Source organism: Sander vitreus, chromosome 12 (genome assembly GCF_031162955.1).
Source record: "Sander vitreus isolate 19-12246 chromosome 12, sanVit1, whole genome shotgun sequence".
NCBI classification, from domain to species: domain Eukaryota; kingdom Metazoa; phylum Chordata; class Actinopteri; order Perciformes; family Percidae; genus Sander; species Sander vitreus.
In genome coordinates, this window is record NC_135866.1 from 6,038,423 (window position 1) to 6,063,184 (window position 24,762).

The 24,762-nt window shown below is 41.1% G+C and overlaps 1 protein-coding gene across 1 annotated transcript in view; it reads left to right on the plus strand.

Moving 5' to 3' along the window:
* The window catches only part of tep1 (telomerase-associated protein 1), a 55,345-nt gene that overhangs the window by 22,757 nt on the left and 7,826 nt on the right, over positions 1–24,762 (plus strand). The window contains exons 24-45 of the mRNA XM_078263383.1: positions 3,241–3,428; positions 3,527–3,668; positions 5,796–5,975; positions 6,140–6,232; positions 7,296–7,431; positions 7,537–7,696; positions 8,038–8,171; positions 8,270–8,358; positions 8,698–8,812; positions 9,019–9,045; positions 9,123–9,333; positions 9,511–9,631; positions 11,387–11,511; positions 11,640–11,739; positions 13,022–13,177; positions 16,773–16,985; positions 17,265–17,321; positions 17,409–17,544; positions 18,312–18,560; positions 20,711–20,862; positions 22,163–22,270; positions 22,418–22,522. Of these exons, the coding sequence (XP_078119509.1) occupies positions 3,241–3,428; positions 3,527–3,668; positions 5,796–5,975; positions 6,140–6,232; positions 7,296–7,431; positions 7,537–7,696; positions 8,038–8,171; positions 8,270–8,358; positions 8,698–8,812; positions 9,019–9,045; positions 9,123–9,333; positions 9,511–9,631; positions 11,387–11,511; positions 11,640–11,739; positions 13,022–13,177; positions 16,773–16,985; positions 17,265–17,321; positions 17,409–17,544; positions 18,312–18,560; positions 20,711–20,862; positions 22,163–22,270; positions 22,418–22,522 (2,997 nt within the window). The remainder of the gene's footprint in view (positions 1–3,240; positions 3,429–3,526; positions 3,669–5,795; positions 5,976–6,139; positions 6,233–7,295; positions 7,432–7,536; positions 7,697–8,037; positions 8,172–8,269; positions 8,359–8,697; positions 8,813–9,018; positions 9,046–9,122; positions 9,334–9,510; positions 9,632–11,386; positions 11,512–11,639; positions 11,740–13,021; positions 13,178–16,772; positions 16,986–17,264; positions 17,322–17,408; positions 17,545–18,311; positions 18,561–20,710; positions 20,863–22,162; positions 22,271–22,417; positions 22,523–24,762) is intronic.

A 24,762-nucleotide genomic window follows, 5' to 3' on the forward strand; every position in this document is an offset into this window, starting at 1 on the left:
TTTTTGTTCAATTCTAAATATTGGTGGTATGGATTTATTTTTATTGATTTTTTATTGTCATACAAGAAAATGCATTCTTACATTTCAAGTTTCTAAACACATTTCGATATCAAACCCTCTTCCCCATTCATCTCCACTCGCTTAAAGTTAGGACATGCCAGTCTCCCATCCATCTTATTGACCTGGAGGGCTGACCACCTCAATTGCGGGTGTTTACCATTCCATACATAACTTCGAAATAAAGTGTGCAATTTTTGCCAATATCCTACTGGAGGCGCCAGTGGGATCATTGAACTTATAAAATGAATGCAAGGTTAAATGTTCGTTTTGAGGACTGCTATATGGGCTGGCACTGAACTTGGTAAACATTTAGATCGGTAAACATCTATTAATATCTTCTTCTGTTCTTTTCAAAATTGAAGAATAATTAGTTTTAGCCACAGACAATGGGGAAGTATTAACCCTAATACCCAGGTAGAGGACCTCCCTTGCAACGTTAATTTGAGCCGGGAGAGTTAGCTTACTTTGATCCGTATTGATAAGCATAAGCGCTGATTTTGACAGATTAACTTTGTATCCTGAGAGATATCCGAATGACTCTAGTGCATTTAAAACCCATGGGAGAGTGTGCTGAACATTTGCCATATAAATTAATGTATCATCCGCATAGAGCGATATTGAATGAGATATCGTACCTACTGTAATAGGAGAAATTGTAGGAGAATTACTAATCAAATGTGCCATCGGTTCTATTGATAAAGTAAAGGAGAAAGAGGATCCCCCTGTCGTATGCCCTGTCCAATTTCAAACAGCTCTGACATGCCACCCCCCACGCATATGCGGGGTGATGGATTAGTATACAGTGTTTGAATCATATTGATAAATTTACTGCCAAAGTCATGACCCTCCAAAGATATGGCCATTCCAAATGGTCAAACGCCTTTTCAGCATCTAGGAATAATAGACCGCAGTCAGGCGGGATTTTATGTGATGCACTCAATACGCAGTGTTGGGAAGGATACTTTCAAAACGTATTCCGTTACAGAGTACAGAATACATGCCCAAAAATGTAATTTGTAACGTATTCCGTTACGTTACTCAATCTGAGTAACGTATTCTGAATACTTGGATTACTTCCACATTGAATTGTATTTTAGAAGTAGGAATGCGGCCATCACATACAGCTTACTAAACAGCCCTATTCTGGTGTGTTCTTCTGTTCCAACTGGCTGAATGTGTACCTAAACAAGCAGATAGATTTTTGTATTTGTAGTCCCGAACTGCATACTACAAAAATCTAACCGCAGTCTAAGCTACCATGAGCTAATTTTAGCTAACGTTAGCTAACATGTCAAACGGGGCTAGTCAGTCTTTCAACGGCTCTGGGGATAGTAAATCAGCACGTAGGAGAATGTAAAGTCGCACGTCAACTACAAAATAGCAAGGTGACCAGTAAAACTACAGCAGACGACTACCCTTGGCTAAAAAATAACTTACTTTAAGATGCTTCTTCAGGTTGGAGGTGGAGTAATTTGGACGCTGAAAGGAAGTTGGTTGCTGACAAGCAGAAGTTGCACTGCAGTGAACAGTTATATTTCGTTCTCCCTTCTCTTTCTTTAATGTGAAATGCTGTTTGAATTTCCAAGATAGAAACGCATTCCTGCCCTGGCTCTGTTGTGCCGGTTCCGGCTCCATCTCTACCTCTATCAGTGATCACACAAATAGCTAATTTTTTCGTTTTCATATTGGGGCTTCTGGGAAATGCATGGAGTTGCGAAAGTGAATAAACCCGTGAAACAGAGAAGTATCGTCATGTAATCCATTGATTTCAACAATGTAACTGTATTCTAAATATCAACTATTTAAATTGTAACTGTAACGGAATACAGTTACTCATAATTTGTATTCTGAATAAGTAACGCCGGTACATGTATTCCGTTACTCCCCAACACTGTCAATACGTGTAATAGCCAGCGAAGATTATCTGAGGCCAAACGTTAGGGCTAGAGGATTCCAACTGCGCGACGTACAACAGTCTGCCGCTAAAGCTATGAGCTAAAAGACTCAAACTAGCACTGGTCACTGCTGTTGTCTGAAAAACAACACAGACGGGACAAAATGTTGCGTTTAGTGATAAACTGCTAAACCTCGTGACGACTTATGACCGACTGCTATCTGTTGTGGAACTTTCCTCACGTTACTCTGTCCTCTGTGACTGTCCACATCTAAATTAAGCTGCGCGGTGCAGGGAACAACTCTGATTGGTTCAAGGAGGCATGTGATCATGGGAAGCCAAAATCGTGATCGTGATTAAAATTCGATTAATTGTGCAGCCCTACCAAACGTCTCTTCATAAAAACCTGTCTTATCTGTGCTAATTATTTTACCTATTACTTTTTCGAGTCTACTGGTCAGAACCTTGGAAAATATCTTGAGATCAGCATTTATCAAAGATATTGGGCGGTGACTGGCACACTCTAAAGGGGTCCTTACCAGGTTTAGGAATAACTGTAATCAAGGCTGTATTCAGGTCCCTATGAAAAGCCCACTGTTCAATAGCGTAATTCAGCGAGTCCCAGAGTGCAAAGTAAAGCTCAATTGGTATGCCGTGTACACCTGGCGTCTTTGTTTGTGGCTTTAACTGCTTTAAGTAACTCCTCCAACGTAATGGCAGAGTCTAAAGCATCTATGTCTTCTGCTGACAACGTAGGGAGGTCCAATCCACTAAAAAAGTTAGTGAAGTCTGTTTCAGAAGGGATTGGGCCACTTGTATACAGATGTTTAAAGAAATCTTTGAAAGTCTCATTGATTTGGCTGTATGGATTTTGATGTAACATGCAATGATAAGTGCTGCATGGTTTCATATAGGGCTGCAACTAACAATTACTTTCATAAATGATTAATTGAGTAATCGTCTGTTCTATAAAATGTCAGGAAATTGTTAAAAATTGCCTGTTACAATTTCTCAGAACCAAGAATGACATCTTGAAATATCTCATTTTGTCTGACCAAGAATCCAAAAGCCAAAGATTCAATTACAGCTATATTAAACTGAGAGCAAATCCTCACATGGCCCAAGCTAGAACCAACACATTTTTAGCATTTTTGCTTGAAAAGAAACAAAAAGTTATAACCTCAAACCCACCTTAAAGGTAGGATGTATTGCAGGACTGTTGCATTAGACTGCATTAGTTTTAGCTCGGTGTACCTAATAAACTGCATTTATCTCGCTCCACACAGGCTGCTCTAGCAGAAACCCTCAGGGCTGGAGTGAAGTCCAAGAAAAACCTTGTCTGTGATGTCATCTCCTACTCCACAGCTGCCAGCCAATCAGCACGCTCTGTGGGAAACCTGCTTCGATGCCTCGTTCAGTGGTTGAGGAAGATGAAGGATACTGAGGAGGAATCACCTCTTCCCCGTTCGAACAAGTAGCTAGATTAAAAACTGTCCTTAAAATAGTTTACAGGTATGTCATATTGTCAATGCATTAACCGCTAATGCTTTTCCTTTTTCATTTTTTTATCAGAGATTTGCTGTCAGAATTTCACTCCAATTTGAGTGACATAAAGAAGACTAAACCTCTGGTGCTGCTCGTTGATGGGGTGGATCTTGTCCGAGATGGAAGAGGTCAGCTCAGCTCTGACTGGATCCCACAGCAGCTTCCACAGGTCAGTTACATGGATAGGAAACTGAAGGAAAACGTTCACATATTCTGGTGAGGTGGTACATAGTGTAAATCACAAGTTTTATCACGGTACAATATTATATTGAATCTTCCGACAACGATATGATATTTGCTGATATCTTAAAGTCTGTCACAATATGATTTTCATTTGATTCAATTCAGAGATCAGATATAGTTTGCCAATTTAACCAGTCACATTTATATAAACTTTGAAAAACCAACTTAAAGGTGCACTATGAGTTCCTGCATGGTCACTTCTGTTGACGTTCCAAGCAAGGTTATTATAGTTTAGCATTTTTCATTAGTTTTTATTTTTATTTCGTTTTGACTTTTTGTTTTCAAATTCAGTTTAGTTTTAATTAGTTTTTAAAGCGGGTTTGCTAGTTTAATTTAGTTTTTATTTGTTGAAAATGCTTAGTTTTAGTTTAGTTTTTATTAGTTTTAGTTTTAGTCTTTTTTTTTGTAATATGGGTTATTTGTCGGGGGATTCAAAAAGGTCAGAAAAAGTATTGTGTAATAATAACAAAAAAACATACAGTTTTAGAAATATGTATTCACAATGTATTCAACAATAACACCAGTACATAACATGTAGCCTACATATGGTCATGAATATGTAAAGTATGTGCAAAATGTGTAAGTGACGTGTTCCAGGAAAAAAAACGACTAAAGAAGACATGAACAGGTGTTTTGAACTTTGGTTCGAGTAAAGTGGCAAACTTTTTGAAGTCAGTCGAGTCACACAGTTGCACACACACATGTTGTGTTCAATTTGACGTGAAATGTCGGAATTTCTGGGTTCCCAGTCGGAAACTATACATGTCTACGGGAAATGTCATGGTCGGACAGATATAACGTTATTTGCTCTATGAAAGATCGACAAAGACAAAAACTAAGGTCATTTACTCGATTATTTTATTTTAGTTAGTTTTGCAAACAGACATTACAGTTTTAGTTTAGTTATTGTTTTTTTGTAATGCCTCGTTTTTATTTTTATTTCAGTTAACGACAATGTTTTTTCCCACCTAGTTTTCGTTATTTCGTTCGTTTTCGTTAACGATTATAACCTTGGTTCCAAGTAAATTTCAAATAAAACAGAGCAATCTCGCCCCTCCCCCCATGTTTCTGTAACTGTCATGACTAACTGTCACTAACCCCCACCCCCTCCCCCAACCATCTCATCGGTGATTGGCTGGAGTGGTTTGTTGTATTTTGGTGCCTATCCTGTGCCTCTAGTGTTTGTTTGACGTTTACGACCCCCTGTGTTGTCTCCCGAGACCGGGCTTTTTCACGGTGTATTCAGGGAGCAGGCAGCTAGCGGATCAAGGAGAGATGCCTACGAGACAAAAATGAAATCGTGCTGAAACCATGCAGGAACTCATAGTGCACCTTTAATTATGATTTGTCAGTTTTATAGATGAGTTCCTCCAGGCATTTACCTCAATTCAAAACAAACTGTTCTTTTTTAATAATTAGAATAAATAAGAAGTGGGAATCTAAAATAAAGGGGCCTCTTACAGACAGTATGTATCGATAATATTGGAATGTGGATCATTGAATCTATATATGGATCCAGATCATTACAATGTTCTTCTCATTCACCCATTCACACATCATACACCGACTGTGGCGGAGCTGCCATGCAAGGAGCTGGCCTGACATCTGGAGCAACTTGGGGTTCAGTGTCTTGCTCAGGGACACTTTGACATGCGGGCAGGAGGAGCCTGGGATCGAACCATCAACCTCGTGGTTATTGGACAACCCGCTCTACCTCCTGACCCACAGCCGCCTAAATCTGCATAATCATAACTCAAATGCGTTTATTTCAACTTCTAAAGATCGATGTTACAGCAGTTTGAAGAAATGTCCTCTTACTGAGTTCACATGGATAGGCCTGAATTTGGTTATAGCTCATTTTCTTACCGAGAAATGCTTTTAAAATCTCGTCAGCATAAATAATCTGACGTGTGTACAGCGTCAGAGCAGAGACATTCTAATATTTCAAAGTTGACAAGGTAACAAAACCAAACATGCTGTATTGTCTACTCTGGTTGACGTTTTAGGCGTTTGTGTGCTACAGTAAAACTCAGATTCTCTTTTTCTTTTTCAGGGTGTTTGTTTGGTAGTGAGCATCCCAACCAAAGCAGCGCTGTTACAAACCCTGGCCAAGAAAAGAAGCACCGTCCTGTTTTCACTGGGACAGCTTACCATGCCGGACCGGAGGGAGATAGTTCAGAAGGGCCTGGACACCTTCGGGAAGAAACTCAGTGACTCTGCATTCAACAACCAGGTTCTTCTCATGTGTTTTACACTGTAGATATCACACTATTTTGTGAACTCTGACAGTTGTGCGTCTCCAAACATTGCTCATATGTTTGAGGCTGCAAGTGTTTGCCCTACTCTCTTTAATCTAATGCTAATCTAACCCTCAAACTATGCTATCTGCTCATCCAGCTCCAGGTGCTGATAATGAAGAAGGGAGCATCCAGTCCTCTCTACCTGCACCTGGCCTGTGAAGACCTGAGGAACTTTGCCTCTTTTGATAAGGTTAAATATATATATATATTTTAGACACTTCCACAATGGTATTTACTGGTTGTATTTCCGGTGTTGGATGTAGCAATGCTATGTACTGTATAGGGTGGATGCTTACATGAAACCTTACAATATCTAACACAGGTAAAGAAGTTGATAACAGAAAGCGTTAATGCCAATATTAAAACCAGATTTGCTTGCAGCTCTGTGAGACTGAGCTAAATGCTCACATCAGCATGCTAACATGCTCATAATGATAATGACAGTATGATCATGTAATAGCAGGTGTGGTGTGTTGGCATGTTAACATTTGCTCATTAGCGCTACACACAAATTGCAGTTGAGGCTGATGGAATGCCAATAGGTTAACAGGTATTGGATTATAAACCAAAGTATAGGACAGAATGAAATGGTGACCTGATGATGGAGCTAAATGAAAGGCCGGGGGGGGGGTCAAAGTTTTCCTCTCTGGACCATGAATGTGTGAACCCAATTTCACAACAATCCATCTAATAGTTGAAGAAGAAAAGTCAAGTGGATCACCACAGTCAACAGAATGAATCCTCTAGGGACGTAGGGAGCAAATTTCATGGCACTCTTTCAAACAGTCGTTCAAATAGTAGTGGTGTGCAGACCAAGCTACACACTGGCAGGCTTTTGGTATAAAAATACTGAATTAAAACAAAAAACCAAACAGACATCTTAAAAACGTAAACAAAACATAACAAGAGACCGTCATTTCCCCAAACCTATCCCATTCCTTAACCTACTACTCTTACTCATTCAACTCACTAAAGAGATACAACAGTGTGTATATGCATTCTACTGTACAACTATTACTGTGGCAGGTATGACATATAGGGCTATTAATTGATCTTGTTGATTGAACTTTTATCAACAATATATAGCATATACATATTTTATTTAGTTTTAATCCACTGTTATTGGTTATGACTGTGGTCTCTTCCTACAAGCAGACGTTTTTTTTATGTTGCCGATCTTGACCGATTCAAGATCAGCGGAAATGTTAAACCACCCTACTACCAACTTAACGTACTTTGTCTCTGTGTCTCAGTTGAAGGAGAGCCTCCAGGGCTTGCCTCAGTCTCTGAGCCAGCTGGTGCAGTACAGCCTGGACAGAGTCTGCTCCCAGTACAGAGGAATGCTGGGACTCCGCCGGGCTCTGGCAGCTCTCACTGTCAGCACCACTGGTAAGATGACCACATTTGTTTTTAATAGCAAGTGCTATAAAATTGAAAGGGATATTATAACCAAATTGTGTTGATTTGCTTAACTGTCTTTGGCTTCATCGACAGGCCTGAGGGAGAGAGACTTGTACTCTGTGCTAAACACATGCAATGACTTGTCCTCACGGGACGGACCGGTCACATGGCAGGAAGTACTGCAACTGTCCAGGAAGCCCAAAGGACGCATTCCCATGGCAGTTTTCACCCGTATAGTGCAGAGCTTACAAAGGTATGAATCCGATGTTAGTTAAAAGTGGTGCAAAACTCAAAGTATTCTTGCACCTAGCTGTCTCTTTTTATCTTTACTCTCCTGTACTATAATTTACAGTAATGTTAGTTTATTTTATTTAACACCTTTTGCCCTTTTCACATAAATTGAATACACTTTATCATAACTATTTGATCACCATTTCACGGACGTTTATTGACTGTGTGCTTTTAGATTTCCTCCATGTTAGAGGGAATACACATTTGGTCTGTTTAGATACAGTATACTGAGGTGTGAGTCCAATTATAGACAACAGTCCTAAAGCAGGAAGAGATAGTGAACCTATATAACCTTATCTGCAGTCTGATTGGTCCGTCTCATTGCCACGACACTGACGACCTGCTGGCTCTAACCAACCCAGAGGTGAGGAGGGCCTTCGAGGACTTACTCCTGCCAACAGAAAGTGACCGAACCAGAGCTCACCTCGTACTGGCAGGTAAAGTACACACAGTCTGTTTTAATGCAGAAAAAGTAAGTATTAGTTACTGTATATTTTAATTAGTCTCATATCACTCTACCGTCTCTTTTTCTCAGCTCATTTGTGGGCCCTAGCCGACCCGCAGGGCACAGATACCTTCCTTCACTGTGAGGCCAACTCTGTACTGCATCTGCCTTCCAGCCTGGTTAGTCATCTTCCACCACCACCCACAATACAACACAGGTGCTTTGATGTACAGACTGGTTCCGGAAGTGTTTCGGATATCTCCATTGATGTTTCATTAAAATACATATATAAAGAGTTGTAAGCCTGGAAGCAAGCCAACCGGCTATGAGGTGAATCGTGACAATGAAACATTTGATTGGGTGCAAAAAAAAAAAACATTTTGAAAATGGCAAAAAAAGTCAAAGGAACAAGACTGTACAGAAACGAGAGACTGACGATAGACTGGTAGCAACTCGCTCCAGCCGTTCATCATGACATTCACGGTTGCTTTTAACTGCCTCCATTTGGTTTTGGTCAGATTCAAAGTGGCCAGCTGGAGGCGCTTCATTCCCTGCTCTCCAGCTACTACTTCCTGTATGCTAACGTGCGCCACGGCCTCCTGCACCCCCTCCTGGAGACCTACAGCTTGTATGGTGAGCATGCAACATGTGGTAACACGTTTTGATAGTTTGGCTGCTGTTTAGAAGGTTCTCCTTTTAATCCTTCATGTGTTTTCTTGTGTGCATTTGAATGAATTAGACATTTTTAAAAAGGATGGTTTTATTCAGTAAACCTCCCCTTGAAAAATAAACAGAAAATCCTAACGTTTGTATCCTGTGAAATTTTGCCTTTCCTGTAGATAACGAGCTTAAGTCTGCACCTTCAGGTAAGTGCTTAAAACAATACATAACTTACATATATAAGTGTCTTTTATTCCTTACTAGTTTCTCTTTGTGCTTTCAGTTAGCTTCCAGGGTCATCTAGACGACTGCCGGAGTTTCCTGCGGCATCACAGCCCCCTGCTCTCCTCCTGGCCGTCTCTTTTCCTTCAGCAAGCCCTCAACGAGCTCCCAGAGACCTCTGCTCACACCTGGGCACAAGGCCTGATGGGAAAGGGAGGTGCCCGAGTAGTTGAGTGGCTAAACAATGACAGTCAGATTCTTCAGGAGACCAGGTAAGCAGGTTGTCTGCCAAGGTGGTTAGAAGTAGGGCTGGGTATCGCCAGGGATTTCCCAAATCAATTTGATTCCGATTCACAAGGTCCTGATTTGATTACATTATTATATGTTTAGGGTTTAATTCGTTATTGATATCTAGGAATGTGTAAGTGGTCTGGTGTGTTTCATGGCAGTGAGCTGGTGTCCACCTTCTCCTCTGAACCGACCTGTGTGGTTGTGAGCTCCGACGGAGAGCTGATGGTGGTCGGCACTGGACAGGGAATGCTGCATTTCATCAACACTCAGACCGGACAGGTACAAACCCATTTCCCAGTAGAAATGTACTTTTTGGCCACCCTTCGGTGTCTTCTTCATCGCGTCACTTTTTCATCATGTCACACATCTTTGACTGGTTTGTTTTGTGTCGGTAGTTTCTATTTGGCCAATGAGTAGCGATCTTGACCGATTGTTAGTGTCCCGTTGCCAGGCCTATCTCCACAGCGTAAGGTCTGGCTACACCACAGATACGTTCTGGTATAGGAGAAAAAACACTCTGGGTTGTTTGCATTTCTTTAAACCAATCACAATCTTCTTGGGCGGTGCTAAGCTCCGGATGCAGCGACGGTGGCTCTGTAAAATAGTCTCGGGAAGGAACTTGTTTTGGTGGAACATTTGCACCCCGCAAACGAAAACGCCACATACAATAACAAATGAAGTTAACTGTTCACACAGTATAGTAACAGGAACTGTTTAAATTAGCTAAATACATGGTGTATCACCATGTGTACGTCGTCCACAGCAATCCCACCAATCGGTCCCAAAACGTTAGCCTGGCTCCGCCCTCCTACGTACTTACACTTCATTTTCATTTCCCTTCAGTACTACGTCTGGGTTTGCGGTATAGTCTTGGGTTTTCTCCAGCCAAATTTTTGGCGGTCCAATCAGCGAACAGAGGGAGTGACTGAGAACGATGACACCATGCGCTAGAGTTGTAGTTCCGTAATGGCGGCGGAGAAAGACGCGAGCGAAGCCATTCGGTCCGTTGTGGCAATGCTGCCGAATATCCAGAAGTTAAAGCCTGAGCAAGAACAATCTTTGCTGAGTTGTGTTGGTGGCCATAATGTACAGGGTTCGGGAAAAGTTAGATTTTCCAGCTGGCTCCGTTAGTGGTGAAGGAGTTGGCTAAGGCGAACGCTAGCGATGCTAAGCCGACGTCACGACCAAACGTTAGCGATTGGTTATGGCAGTTCCAGAGTGGCTCTGGGCAGATCCAATAGTTTTAAACTTCAACAGAGTACCCGCCTTCAAGGAAGTTAACACTTGTCAATGGAGAGTGGCCAGACTCTCTGTACAAATGTGATGTACCAGAGTCTGGTAGGACCAGGCTACCAAAATGTCCCAGTTAGAGAGGAAATGCCCTAAACATATTCTTTGTAAATCTTTACAATCATTCACCAAAAGAACCAAGCAGGTCTGCCTTGTTGCACGATCCAAATTTTCTTCAAAACTTGCCATTTTCAGCGTGTAGCTTGCTCGCTCGAAGGTTGTTGATGTTTCCCGTGGCGAAGGGTTTTTGAGAACGGCAACACACAGAGAGCGGAAGGTGAAGGGCAACGGCTTTATCCTGGAAATGTACTTCTGTTGATCCAGGTTAACCAATTGTAGACTTTACATGTTCACACATCATTCATTTTCAGCTCACAGTCAGTACATAAACATGTACACAAGACAACCTAACGCCTTGTGCATAGAACATCACGTTCACATGCACTGTAATTACCTGTAGTAAAATCCACGTGTCAGTGCAGCATCTCAGTAATCAGATCTGAAATCTAGCTGGTAAAATGTACCACTCTTTCTCTACCCCGATTATGGAAACCAAGTTTCATGTACATGATGTTTAAAAAAAATCTGATTCCTGCAGACATTGATTGTAGTGCATGTAAACACACTAATTGTAAATGTGTCATGTTGTAAGTCTGAGAAGAATTACTGTTCAGTTGTCACACATGTTGAGGAAAAAAAAGCAACAAAGTTGTCTAATATCAACTCTCTCCTGGCTGTGCACAGGAAGTAAAATCGCTGGTGAGCAGCTGTGACGGCATCTCCAGCTGTGCATTTCTTAAGGATGGACATCTTGCTACTACCTCCTTTGATGGACGAATAGAGATCTGGGACATTGGGAATGGCTGCAGGTGAGAGGAGAGTCTGAAAGAAAATAGACAAAAAATACCTCAGACTGTATGAATCTGGGGGTTTTCTTCAAATATAGCTCAGGCTACTGATGTGTGAATTAACTGACTGGTGTTTCTTCTTCTTGCAGGACTGCTCTTATTAAGGGCCACACTAATATAATAACAGCCAGTGATATCACTGCAGACAGGAAGCACCTTGCAACAGTGTCTCTGGACTTGATGCTGAAAGTTAGTCTCAAACAAATCACATTCAACTTTTGTTGGCAAAATCAGTTGCTTGGTTTTTGTGTCGTGTCTCTTTATTCTGCCTTTTTTGTTCCATGTATTCTGTGTGATTTGAGACAGCTGTTAATTTCATGTGTGTCCCAGAAAGACTAGAAGCCACTTTGTTGCAGCTAATGGGGATCTGAATAAGGGCTGCACGATATGAGGAAAATATGTGATATGCCATAACGTTGAATATCGCGATAACGATAATATTTGCAATAAATAACTAATATTAAAGGTCCCATGACATGGTGCTCTTTGGATGCTTTTATTAAGACCTTAGTGGTCCCCTAATACAGTATCTGAAGTCTCTTTTATATAGACCTTAGTGGTCCCCTAATACTGTATCTGAAGTCTCTTTTATATAGACCTTAGTGGTCCCCTAATACAGTATCTGAAGTCTCTTTTATATAGACCTTAGTGGTCCCCTAATACTGTATCTGAAGTCTCTTTTATATAGACCTTAGTGGTCCCCTAATACTGTATCTGAAGTCTCTTTTATATAGACCTTAGTGGTCCCCTAATACTGTATCTGAAGTCTCTTTTATATAGACCTTAGTGGTCCCCTAATACTGTATCTGAAGTCTCTTTCCCAAAATTCAGCCTTGGTGCAGAATTACAGCCACTAGAGCCAGTCCCACAATGAGCTTTCCTTAGTATGTGCCATTTTTGTGTCTGTAGCTATTGAGGAGAATAGGGGGAGAGTGGGGGTGTGGCCTTGACCAACTGCCACTTTGCTCGTTTGAAAGCCATGATGTCTTTCTCTCATGGGTGGGCCAAATTCTCAAAGCAGAGAAAGGGGAGGTAACCTTTCCCCTTATGACGTCATAAGGAGGAGATTCCAGATCGGCCCATCTGAGCTTTCATTTTCCTCAAAGGCGGAGCAGGATACCCAGGGCTCGGTTTACACCTATCACCATTTCTAGCCACTGGGGGACCATAGGCAGACTGGAGGAACTCATATTAATGTTAAAAAACCTCATAAAGTGACATTTTCATTCCATGGGACCTTTTAAAGTGTACTTAGTTCTGCAGTTGTGCTGCTTTCAGTATTCTGCTAAAACAAATTGCTTGTTGAATTTAAAACAAATAAAATTTGTGTAGCCCTAATCTGAATATCTAAAACAGGGATTACCGCTGTGAAATTATACTCAATTTTTACTAAACTGCACATGTCACTTAAAATATAACTTTCTTAACGTAAGCGTCCTTAATTCTGCTGAATGTTTTTCTGCTATTTCAGGTGTGGTCCTCTACTAAAGGTAATGAGGTCGCGGCCCTGCCCAGCTCCAGCCCTTTGAACTGTGTGACCTTTGACCCCGAGGGTCACCTGCTGGCTGCTGGCTGCTGGAATGGGAACGTGATTGTGTGGAACTGGCTTCAGAACAAAACTCTAACGGTGAGCTGTAAAGATAGTCGCATACTAGAGTTTAATGCTCACTACTTCAGATTAAATGTAATCATTTTCATACTGCAACGAAAGATAATCAATAAACAACATTTATAAGATTGACACTTTAATGGGGAACTCTATCCATTTTACACATCAGCTTCTTTTTACAGGTCTTTGGGAGTACTACTGCATATGTGGGCCAAAAAATTCTATAAAGCCTTTTGTGGCTCCAGAGGGAGCTGTGTGAGGTCTGATTAATGCCTCAAGTGATAGACTTTGGGCCCTATTTTGCTCCTGGCGCAGCGCCAAGCCCGATGTAAGTGTCTTTGCTAGTTTAAGACCGACACAGTTGTCAATTTCCCGTCCAGCGCCCGCGTCGTTTAAATAGCAAATGCACCTGCGCCCATCTGTGCGCCCATGGGCGTGCTGGTCTTACTGTTCAGGTGCATTCTTGGCGTATTGCTATCTTGAAGCACTGGAAAGTGATGGCGCCGTTGACCAACAAAAACCTGGTCTAAAGTCAATAATGCAGCATTTCATTGTTATTTTAACAGCGCATTAGTAAAATGCGCGTGCACACTATGCTTGTTACACACACACAGGGACGCGCAGCAGCACACAAACATGCAGCAGATTAAAAATAAAAATATTACAGTGTGGAAAAGTGTATTATTGTGTATATATATATATTTTATATTACATGTTATTATGGTTACTGGCGCTTTCACTTCACGCACGAACAGATCCTTTTCTTCTCCTGGAAATCTCTGCTTCCTGCTCAGCAAATCCTCCATCATAATAGCAATGCGCCTGGCTTTTAAAGGGAATGGGAGATGACACTGATTGGTTTATTGCATGTTACGCCCAAAACACACCTATTATTATTTAAGACACTAAGCAAAACCCTTTTGAACCACGCGCCTGTCGCACGGACCCTTTTTTCCGCCGTTAAACTAGCAAAAGTGTATTCGTACACGCCCTAAACGCACCTGCGCCAGACGCTTCACGCCGTGCGCTTAGATCGTTAAAATAGGACCCTTTAAGTTTGAAAATGAAAAGAATCTGGGGATGGGGATTTAGAAAGAAGTGTTTCCCTCTGTAGCCCTCTTCTCATCTCTGCTTGAGGCTAACCGCTCCAGGCTACATTAGCCGCTACTAGCATAATTCAATATCAATATTCAAATCATAACAGGAGTTATCTCAGGATTTATAAAGATAGAGTAGATCTAGACCACACACTATAATTTACAAAGACCCAACAATTCCCCCTACATAACACACCCACATTACCTTAAAGGTGCTCTAAGCGATGTTGGGTGACGTTACTTCTTGTTGACGTTTGAAGTATTTTCAAACAAAACGAGGCTAGCTCGACCCTCCCTCCTCCTCATCCCGTCTCCTCCCTTCTCTGCTTCCGCTTACTAACCCCCCCAACCCCCACTCCCCAAATCCTTCTTGTTGGTTATTGGCTGGAACGCTGGAAGACTGTTTTGTTATGTTTGGTGGTGCAGGTTGGCGCAGATTGTTTTAGTTGCCGTTTGTGGAGCCTGGGCTGTCTACAGAGACCTCGTTTTTTTTTTTACAGTGTGTTCAGGGGACAGGCAGCTTGCGGATAGTGAGGAGACGTTTGCTGTATGTGACAAAAATTGCCTAAAAAACGCGTGACATCGCTTAGAGCACCTTTTAAGTCCAGTTTCATTGTGGGTAATGTAGGCGGAATTACCCACACTTTTTTTTTTTTTCTAACTGTCCGTCGTCTCTCTGACAAAGTTCTAGGAGTGTGATGCTAAATCGGTGGAGTACTCTTTTAAAATTACCTTTTAATATTATACTTGTTTGATTGTTTAGTCTGATCATTCTCTAAGTGTAATATTAAAGTGGTATGTGCATGGCTTAGATGTATTATTCAACCATAAGTAGACGGCTATTTTAAGGTATTTTGCCATTATTTAAAAGTGCACCGTAGAGGCATATAGAAAATCTGTGGGTGACCGAGGAAGAGTATTAAATGTGTCCAGATTGAACCTAGATGTTGTGGCTGGTACTATGGAAGAAAACGTTCTCTCAGGTCCAATTCAGTGGCTGGTTCAGATGAGTTCACAAGAAGCTGTAGAATTCTCTTTGACCAGAGGGAGTTTCTAGCCAGGGTTTTTATACCGTTACAGGGAAACACAGAGTAAACAAAAGCTGAGAAGACATTCAATTTAGGCCGGGAGCCAGGTCCACTCCTCAGGATGTTTTTTGCTACTTTTTTTTTCACTATTATTTCCTATTATCTTATACCTTGGGCCATCGCAAGTTGATAACGACCACCCCCAACTCGGCCCCGTTTGGTCTCAGGGGCCAAAAAACACCCTTTTTGGGAAAAGCTTTTGGCGGAATGATGTAATAGTGAATATTAAGGTACTGCAGCTACATAAATGGTCATATAACTTTAAAATTGTGCATGGTGTATCCTGACACATAGGGGGAACTAGCAGAAAAAGATTCTGGGGATTGCTGCTTTTTTGCTGTCAAATATCACCCTCAACATACCCCAAAAGACAAAAAAAATGTCTGTCCGCCTGACAAATTGTCATGTAAAAGTGATAATTTTCAAGCATTTTATTATACATGTCACTGCCACAAATGTACATGAAAAACTTCCCAAGTTTATAAGCTTCAATTTAAGTCCAAGATGACCTTTCTATCTAGAGGATTACAGCTGGTATAACCAAAGTTCTCCACTGTACCTCAAATCGGACAAAAGAGAACTTTCAAGCATCACCATTCCATATGGGATTAAGCATATTTTTTGCATCTGAACAATATTTTTTTTTAAAAGAGTTGAGACTTGACTTATGTAACCTAATTTAAAGTCTGAGTAGATTTGCATAGGCTCAATATTGTCTGCTCCAACTAATCAAAGTGCTATGATTAGTTAAAGGTGCATTAGGTAACCCTTATAAAACTAACTTTCTGTCATATTTGCTGAAACTGACCCTATGTTCCAGTAGAACTACATGAAGCAGGTAACATAATAAAAAAAAAAATCTGGTTCCTCTGGCACCACCTACAGCCTGTAGTGCGATTTGCAAAAATCCACCGCTCCCTGTTTAAATGCACCAATCAGGGCCAGGGGGGGGGGGTGTCTGACTGCTCCTGCACACGCATTCATTCTCCCTTGTGGGGGGAGGGGCTTAGGAGACCGTTTTGGGCTTTAGCGGAAAGGGGGGAGGGACTGAGAAGTTGTAGTTTTTCAAATTTTTTGGCTAAGTCCTGGATCTTCACAATCCTACCTACAGCACCTTTAAGGTGGGAATTGTTGACTGTTGGAGTCAAGCTTGGGCTCTAAACAAATGGTCTCACAGTGACTAAAGTGAAACACTTTGTTTTAACACTAAGCTAATGAAAAGGCAGACAGACATAATAAAATGATGAGACAGTAAAAGTTTGTGAATCAGGTAAAATAATAGGAACCTACTCCGTGAACAGGAAAGAGGCTATTAGGATAAGATGAGACTAAAACTGTTAGGAAATTCATTTTCGTCTACACTACAAAATAATATAATATATTTTTTTTAAATACAATCCCCTGTTTCTCCTCTGTCTGCTCCCTCAGTCGCTGTGCGGTCACCAGCGCTCCGTGCGCAGTGTCTCCTTCTCCCACTCCTCCTCCATGCTGTGCTCCGGGTCCGTGTCTGGAGAGGTCAGGGTGTGGTCAGTGCCCACCTCCACCTGTGTGGCTTGTTTCCAGGCTCACTGCGGAGCCACGGAGGCCCTCACCTTCTTGGATGAAGGGGCCATGCTGCTGAGCGCCGGCTCTGATCACATGGTGAGGCATCACTGCCTGTACATACTCAACCTGGATCAGAGAAATGGAACTTTACTCTGTGACCCAGGGCTGCAGGATTGTCATAATATATTTACTCCACCACTTGGCTGCCGTAGTTACAATTTAACCAAAAGACAAATGATGATTTGGAACTTTTCCATTTGTTTTGTTTCAGCAAAACACAGTCACCAAAAAAAGACTCAGAACATTGAGGCTCAGAACATTGTCAACAATGTTGAGATGAATAACTTCCTTTTTCCATGTCCTTCTGTATAACAGCTCCAGCTCTGGTCAGGAGGACTTGGACGGTCGGTCACTGCATTAAAAAGCGATGAAGTAAGCACCTTATTTATCTTATGCATTAACTTTTTACATAGCGCAGCATTTTCTCTCCAAAATCCATATTCTCATTTGGTCTTTTAGCGCGAGCAGGAGCCTCCATTGAAGAAAGTGAAGTGCGTAACATCTGAGCCTGCTGCTCTCTGTGTGGCTGTTAATGGAGACCATGCTGCTGTGGGTTACCATGGTGAAGGATTCAAACTCTTCAGTCTTGACTCAGGTGTGTTATTTGTGCTAGGAATGTAAAAAAAAAAAAATTCAAAAAATAAAATCATATTGACTAGATTGAATTAGCGAAAGACACCAACCTGACAGCAGAGCTGTATTTCTTCTGAGGACCCCTCAAGGATAATGAGAGGGCGTGGCTTCAAATCCTTAACTCCTATCATACAACCTCGTTGTGAAAAAAATCGCTTTTTTGTTCTATATAGTTACAGTCACATAATTATTCAGCAACATAAAAAGCTTTCCTCCTTTTTTTTTAAAAATTGTATTACTTTAATTTCTTACTCTTATATTGTGTCTGTATTTTCTGTCTTGCTTGGGTCTTTTATTGTGAAAGACTTTAAGGCATCAGTTTTTGAAGGGTGCTTTAAAAATAAAGTTTACTTACAGATAGATAGATAGATAGATAGATAGATAGATAACCATAAAATAAATATTGATGACGATTATATTAAATTAAAAGACACAGTCATACATAATCTACTGTATATTTCTACCCTAACACTCCTATCTCCCTCCACCCTGTATACATATTGCACAAAATGAAAATAATGTGCATTTAAAAAAAACTAAACATAAAATAGATCTGATAAATAAACGGCCAATAACTATTTTTGAAAAGGTTGAAGGAATCTAAGGCATTTAACAAGGGTAATAGTTCAAAAGTCTCTTTGGCTATTAAGTCATTATAACATGCCAATGTGTTTCAGCCATTAAGGCCCTTAATGTCTAAGGATAACTTCTTCTTTTTTTTAATCATAGGTGAGAAGATCTGGGACTCCACACTCGATGTGTCCATCCTGAGCCTGCTGTGGGTGGTTTTGGACGCAGAGCAGAGTGAACCTGGGCTGCTGTTGTCTGGAGGGAGTGACAAACGCGTGATGGTCTGGAAGAGAAAGGCAGGAGAGGAGGGACTGCTGGGAGGCCTGGAAATGTCTGGAATGTTTGGTGTGCAACCAGGCACCATCCTGGCTTTAGCACAAAACTCCACATACCTGGCGACGGCTTCAGGTTAGTGTTGCTGGTGGGAAAGTAAAAACATGACCTAGGGTTTTACAGAAATGTCATTTTACTGCTCTAATGGTTTCCACCGTAACATAATACATTTCTCGGGTAGGAGGTCATAGCGCAGCATTTTCTCTCCAAAATCCATATTCTCATTTGGTCTTTTAGCGAGCAGGAGCCTCCATTGAAGAAAGTGAAGTGCGTAACATCTGAGCCTGCTGCTCTCTGTGTGGCTGTTAATGGAGACCATGCTGCTGTGGGTTACCATGGTGAAGGATTCAAACTCTTCAGTCTTGACTCAGGTGTGTTATTTGTGCTAGGAATGTAAAAAAAAATTCATCATATTGACTAGATTGAATTAGCGAAAGACACCAACCTGACAGCAGAGCTGTATTTCTTCTGAGGACCCCTCAAGGATAAATGAGAGGGCGTGGCTTCAAATCCTTTAACTCCTATCATACAACCTCGTTGTGAAAAAAATCGCTTTTTTGTTCTATATAGTTACAGTCACATAATTATTCAGCAACATAAAAAGCTTTCCTCCCTTTTTTTTTAAAAATTGTATTACTTTAATTTCTTACTCTTATATTGTGTCTGTATTTTCTGTCTTGCTTGGGTCTTTTATTGTGAAAGACTTTAAGGCATCAGTTTTTTGAAGGGTGCTTTAAAAATAAAGTTTACTTACAGATAGATAGATAGATAGATAGATAGATAGATAGATAGATAACCATAAAATAAATATTGATGACGATTATATTAAATTAAAAGACACAGTCATACATAATCTACTGTATATTTCTACCCTAACACTCCTATCTCCCTCCACCCTGTATACATATTGCACAAAATGAAAATAATGTGCATTTAAAAAAAACTAAACATAAAATAGATCTGATAAATAAACGGCCAATAACTATTTTTGAAAAGGTTGAAGGAATCTAAGGCATTTAACAAGGGTAATAGTTCAAAAGTCTCTTTGGCTATTAAGTCATTATAACATGCCAATGTGTTTCAGCCATTAAGGCCCTTAATGTCTAAGGATAACTTCTTCTTTTTTTTAATCATAGGTGAGAAGATCTGGGACTCCACACTCGATGTGTCCATCCTGAGCCTGCTGTGGGTGGTTTTGGACGCAGAGCAGAGTGAACCTGGGCTGCTGTTGTCTGGAGGGAGTGACAAACGCGTGATGGTCTGGAAGAGAAAGGCAGGAGAGGAGGGACTGCTGGGAGGCCTGGAAATGTCTGGAATGTTTGGTGTGCAACCAGGCACCATCCTGGCTTTAGCACAAAACTCCACATACCTGGCGACGGCTTCAGGTTAGTGTTGCTGGTGGGAAAGTAAAAACATGACCTAGGGTTTTACAGAAATGTCATTTTACTGCTCTAATGGTTTCCACCGTAACATAATACATTTCTCGGGTAGGAGGTGCTCTCTCCTTTTTTTTTTTTTTAAACATCCCTGCTATGAATGATGGGTGAGATGTATTGTGTGTGTGTGTGTGTGTGTGTGTGTGTGTGTGTGTGTGTGTGTGTGTGTGTGTGTGTTTTATATATATGTTAGAATGATGATGCACCTTACTAGAGTGGCTCTACAATTGCATTGTACTTAAATGCAATGACAATAAAGGCATTCATTCATTCTTCTTTTTTTCTTTTTTCTTTTTCTTTTTTTATTCCCCAAAAACATACATTCCACAAACAACAGAACAAATAAATGACAAAAAAAAGGTGTAAGCATCAATTTTAACAACCACACATCAAAACATAAAACAAATATAGAAAAAAAGAAAAGCAAATGAATAAAAACTAACAAAAATGATAAGGTGCTTGAGCTTCCTTCCTTATTGACAACTCAGTTTTTTTTCGATAAACTCAGTGATCTCTCAGAGCAGTCAGGAAAAAAAAGGGCCCAAAACAAAAACAATAATTTCCATAAAGAAATAAGACAAACAGCCAGAACTCACCATTGGTCTGTCCTCCTTATTAAATACAAAACTTCTAATAATTTCCCACCTTTCAACATGTTTTTTTTTTACCATCTTCAGTTGTATTTAGAATCAATCCTTCATAAATATAGTAGCGTTTAATAACCCTTTTAAATTGGTTGATATTCAAGGAGTTTGATTATTTCCCCTTCTGTATTTCTCTTTGATTCAGATGATTTCACCATTGTTCTGTGGTTGTTGAGCGATCTGGCCCTCGACTCCTCCGTCGAGCCTCGTGGGTTCCTGAGGGGCCACAGTGGGGGGGTCACCTGTCTGGCGTTCAGCCCTGATGGTGGACAGCTACTGTCCGGGGGGAAAGATCAGGTACTGTGCGTGTGTGTGTCTGTTTGTCTGTCTCTGTCTGTCTCTGTCTGTTTGTGTGTGTGTGTGTGTGTGTGTGTGTGTGTGTGTGTGTGTGTGTGTGTGTGTGTGTGTTGTAGTGTTGTGACAATATTGGAATTCAGTTTTTTTAAACAAACACTAACTGTATAGATGGAAAAAAACAAATGTTCTGCCACATGGATTTGAACAGATTTGTGGCTAATTTTGTGCAGGGATTTTGGTATGCTTGATTCTAGGGTTGGACAGTTGGACAGTTTGTCTTCCTTTTGATCGTACTGAGTGCACAAGGCCATTGTTGGCAATGTTGCAAATGAATCAATCAATTTATGGTAGGGCTGTAGACTGGGTAAACCCAGCCCGATCTGCCGGCGATTTGATTCCTCCCTGCAGCTCAGGCTGGAAACCTGTACGTTTAGCTATCCTGCTTCCGTTACAATTTTGCGGGGACCAATCGCAGACTGGCTTATCCACCTGCCGCGCTATTGGCGGGTTTAACACGATGACGATAGAGAAGCGACCAAGCAGCTTCTTGTTTACATTCAACATTCAGCTGTCGCTGCTACGTCACCCGGATCGTTGGTCTGATTGGTTGAAGGACTATCCAACTGCGTACGGAATCATTTGAACTACGCCCGTTGATCACGCCTCTTGTGCGGTAGAAAATACAGAGCAGACTCCCCCAGAATGTTCAATTTTAAAAGATTGAGTTTGGTCTGGTGATAGCCAGACTAGTAGGGCTCTACAATTAATCAGATTTCGATCGCAATTTCAATTTTGGCTCCTGACGATCACAAAAACAATGTGATCGAGAAAAACTGATATTTTGCACCTTATGTTTTGCAAGTAAACTCTTCTTTTGTCTCGTGTTCTGAATGAAACGCACACTTTTCGCTCCTCCCGAAGGCTAAACTCACTCAGCCAACATTTAAATGTAGCGTTTATATTATTTGTTTTAAGGGGGAATTTGGAAAGTATCAAGGGAAATTTCACAGTTCAAGGTTGATTTGTTTAACTCTCTCACTGTTTTTTAAGTTTTATAAATGCAATATCTTTCCAAAAGTCAATAAGTAATCTTGTTAAATTAAAATCATTGTGATTATGATTTTTTTTTTTCCACAATCAAGCACCCCTAATTAATGGCAATATTGGATTATATTATTCATGATTTTTGCATCGATCGATGGATGAGCCAACAACGGTCATTCCTGTCTGCCTTTTATTAATATAGATGTGGGTGGGATTGGACAAAATAATGCACCAGTGACCGGTGTCTTTGTTTCAGGCCCTGATGGTGTGGGATGTGAGTTTGTCTCCTGCCGTTCTCACTAAGTCGCTCCCTCACTCTCACAAAGACTGGATCACTGGCTGTGTTTGGACTCCAGACTGTGTGGTAAATCTTCATTACATTAAGAAAATGTAACTAACTGAGTTACAGGTCTGCCCCCGAATAGAGCTATTACCTGAGAGTCATATAACTACAGTATACTTGTTATTTTTTATGTAAACTTGTCTTCATCTGCCTCCTTTTCTGTTCCAGATTAGCTCTTCCAACGACGGGAGGCTTTGTTTATGGGATCTGCAGGCAGGCCAGCGTCTCAGAGAAATCTCCTGGAGGAATCCTCTTACATCTGTCTGCTGTGTGGTGAGCAAATTCTGCATTTATCCATCAGAGAAAATACCGGGTGTGTTGTTTTCCTTCTCTCCTGAAACATCTTTATGCATTTAATTGTTGTGTTGGCGCAGTAAATAAGCTTGCGTAGTTCGTTTATAGAGATCAACAGTGTGGTTCCGGAAGTGAAAATCCCATTCATTTCCTCCACGAGGATTTTGATTATCAGCCATGATGTCTAGTCAGACTGACCACGAGCTCCGAGGTTGTGAGGCGAAGGTTTCTGCTCCTGTAGAAGCCAGACGTCCGTATGAAATTGTTGTCTCTTTACTAGTAATGCTGTGATGCTGTATGAAGAGGAATCCGCTGACACTGATCTTGATTATGAAAAGGTTTATTACAATCAAAGATTCAGCATCAATTTTACAAACTCCTGCAGAGAGCTTGGAGGACGACCAACTCAAATTCTTCCAATAAGTCGTTCTGAAGTTCTGCGGTTAACACATGGTATATATTCTGTGCATTGTGTAACCTAAAGTGGGGGTGTGAGTATATGCTTGGAGTAGGGAACTGACCATTTAAGGCCCCCATACATGGTATAGCTCCAACAAAATATCTTCTGTCTTAGGGGGCCCCTTCTAATGTTAACAGTTTCCAAATGTTTCAGCAACAGTAGGATAAAGTTCATAGGATATGGCAAACCTTAAGTCAAAGTTATAAATCTTCAGATACCACATGTTTCCCCCCTTCGAGACTAATCAAGTCTCGAAAACAAAAAGAGTAGGATTACAACAAAATAACACTTCTCATTACATCAGGTTCCTTATAATATAACCTTTTGGAGTGTAAACAAATGTATAGAGTGTAACAAAATGTAATTTATGGAGTGCGAGAGCGAAAAACCCATCTGGCAGCTTTCTTTCCAAATAACCATCAATCAATCAAGATAGGAAAACTCTCTCACGGCCCCTCTGCCCTAGGCGACCACCTTCAGTACTCCAGATCAATTAGAAAATAAATCTTCATCAATTTATGTAGAGATATGGTTTGAGCAAATACATGTGAAAACCTCAGAAAATGCAATAAAAATCAAAACAATGTCCAAATTCAGGCAGGTCAACCCTTAGGACCGTCCAATGGACCTGTCCCTGCCTAGATCCCATCTCCCTAAGCGTCAAGAAAGAAAGAAAAACATCTGAGGTCTCCGTATATTCACTCCATGACAGCTTCAAGCAATTAATGCAAAAAGACTATGACCCAAATTATGTATTACTCATACAAACGTGTATATATATCAGACAAACACAGGAATGTAGTCCACTACACTGCAGTTTCTCAGCAGTGTTGATTATCAGTGCAGTATTGGTGTGATGAAATCTGAACGTTTCCACACCGTCCTGGTTCAGAGTTCTCAGTCCATTCATATTGTCCATATTTGTATCAGTATCCCCTCTGCACATTCTCCCATATGCTCTGGAAGAAAAGAAAACACCGACCAGTATCGTTTGCAAGACAACAACAAGAATTATCTCAAGACACTTTACAGATAGAGTAGGTCTAGACTAGAGGGCTGCATTGGGATTGGGTCCCGCGGGACCCAACGCAAATCTCGCGGGAGCGGGCCAAGGGCGTAAATCCCAGGGGGGTCGGGGGGGGAGGGGGGGTCAGGACCGCCCCCCATCTAAGGGTTGTGTCCCCCCACCCCTAGAAATATCATTAAAACAATGCTGTGTATGCTGAGGACGCAAGATCATTTTAGAATTATAATATGACCCCGTGGTGAACTACGAACCTAACTCATAGTTAGACATCTGACGTTAAAGATTTGTGTTGTTGTTAAAAATGACAGAGAAAAGAAAAACAGACATAAGATCCTTTTTCAGTAGGCCTACACCAAAACGCCAAGTAAGTACAAGAAGTCCTCATATCAAGACAATTTGGTAACATCTTTAACGTCACTATGTCACAGGCAAAGGAGACAGAAAGAACTGAGGAACAGGGAGACCAGGGACAGTCAGGTGTAGAGTCTCAGGGAGACCAGGGACAGTCAGGTGGAGAGTCTCAGGGAGACCAGGGACAGTCAGGTGGAGAGTCTCAGGGAGACCAGGGACAGTCAGGTGGAGAGTCTCAGGTAAGTGTGTTGAGCTCAGTTCATATTTTTGGAGGTGTGTGTCTGTCAGGGTGAGCAGATGAGCTTTACCAGTGGCTCACTCATTTACATTATGATCAGCTAATTTAACAAGTGTACAAAAGTTTTGTAATTCTTTTATATG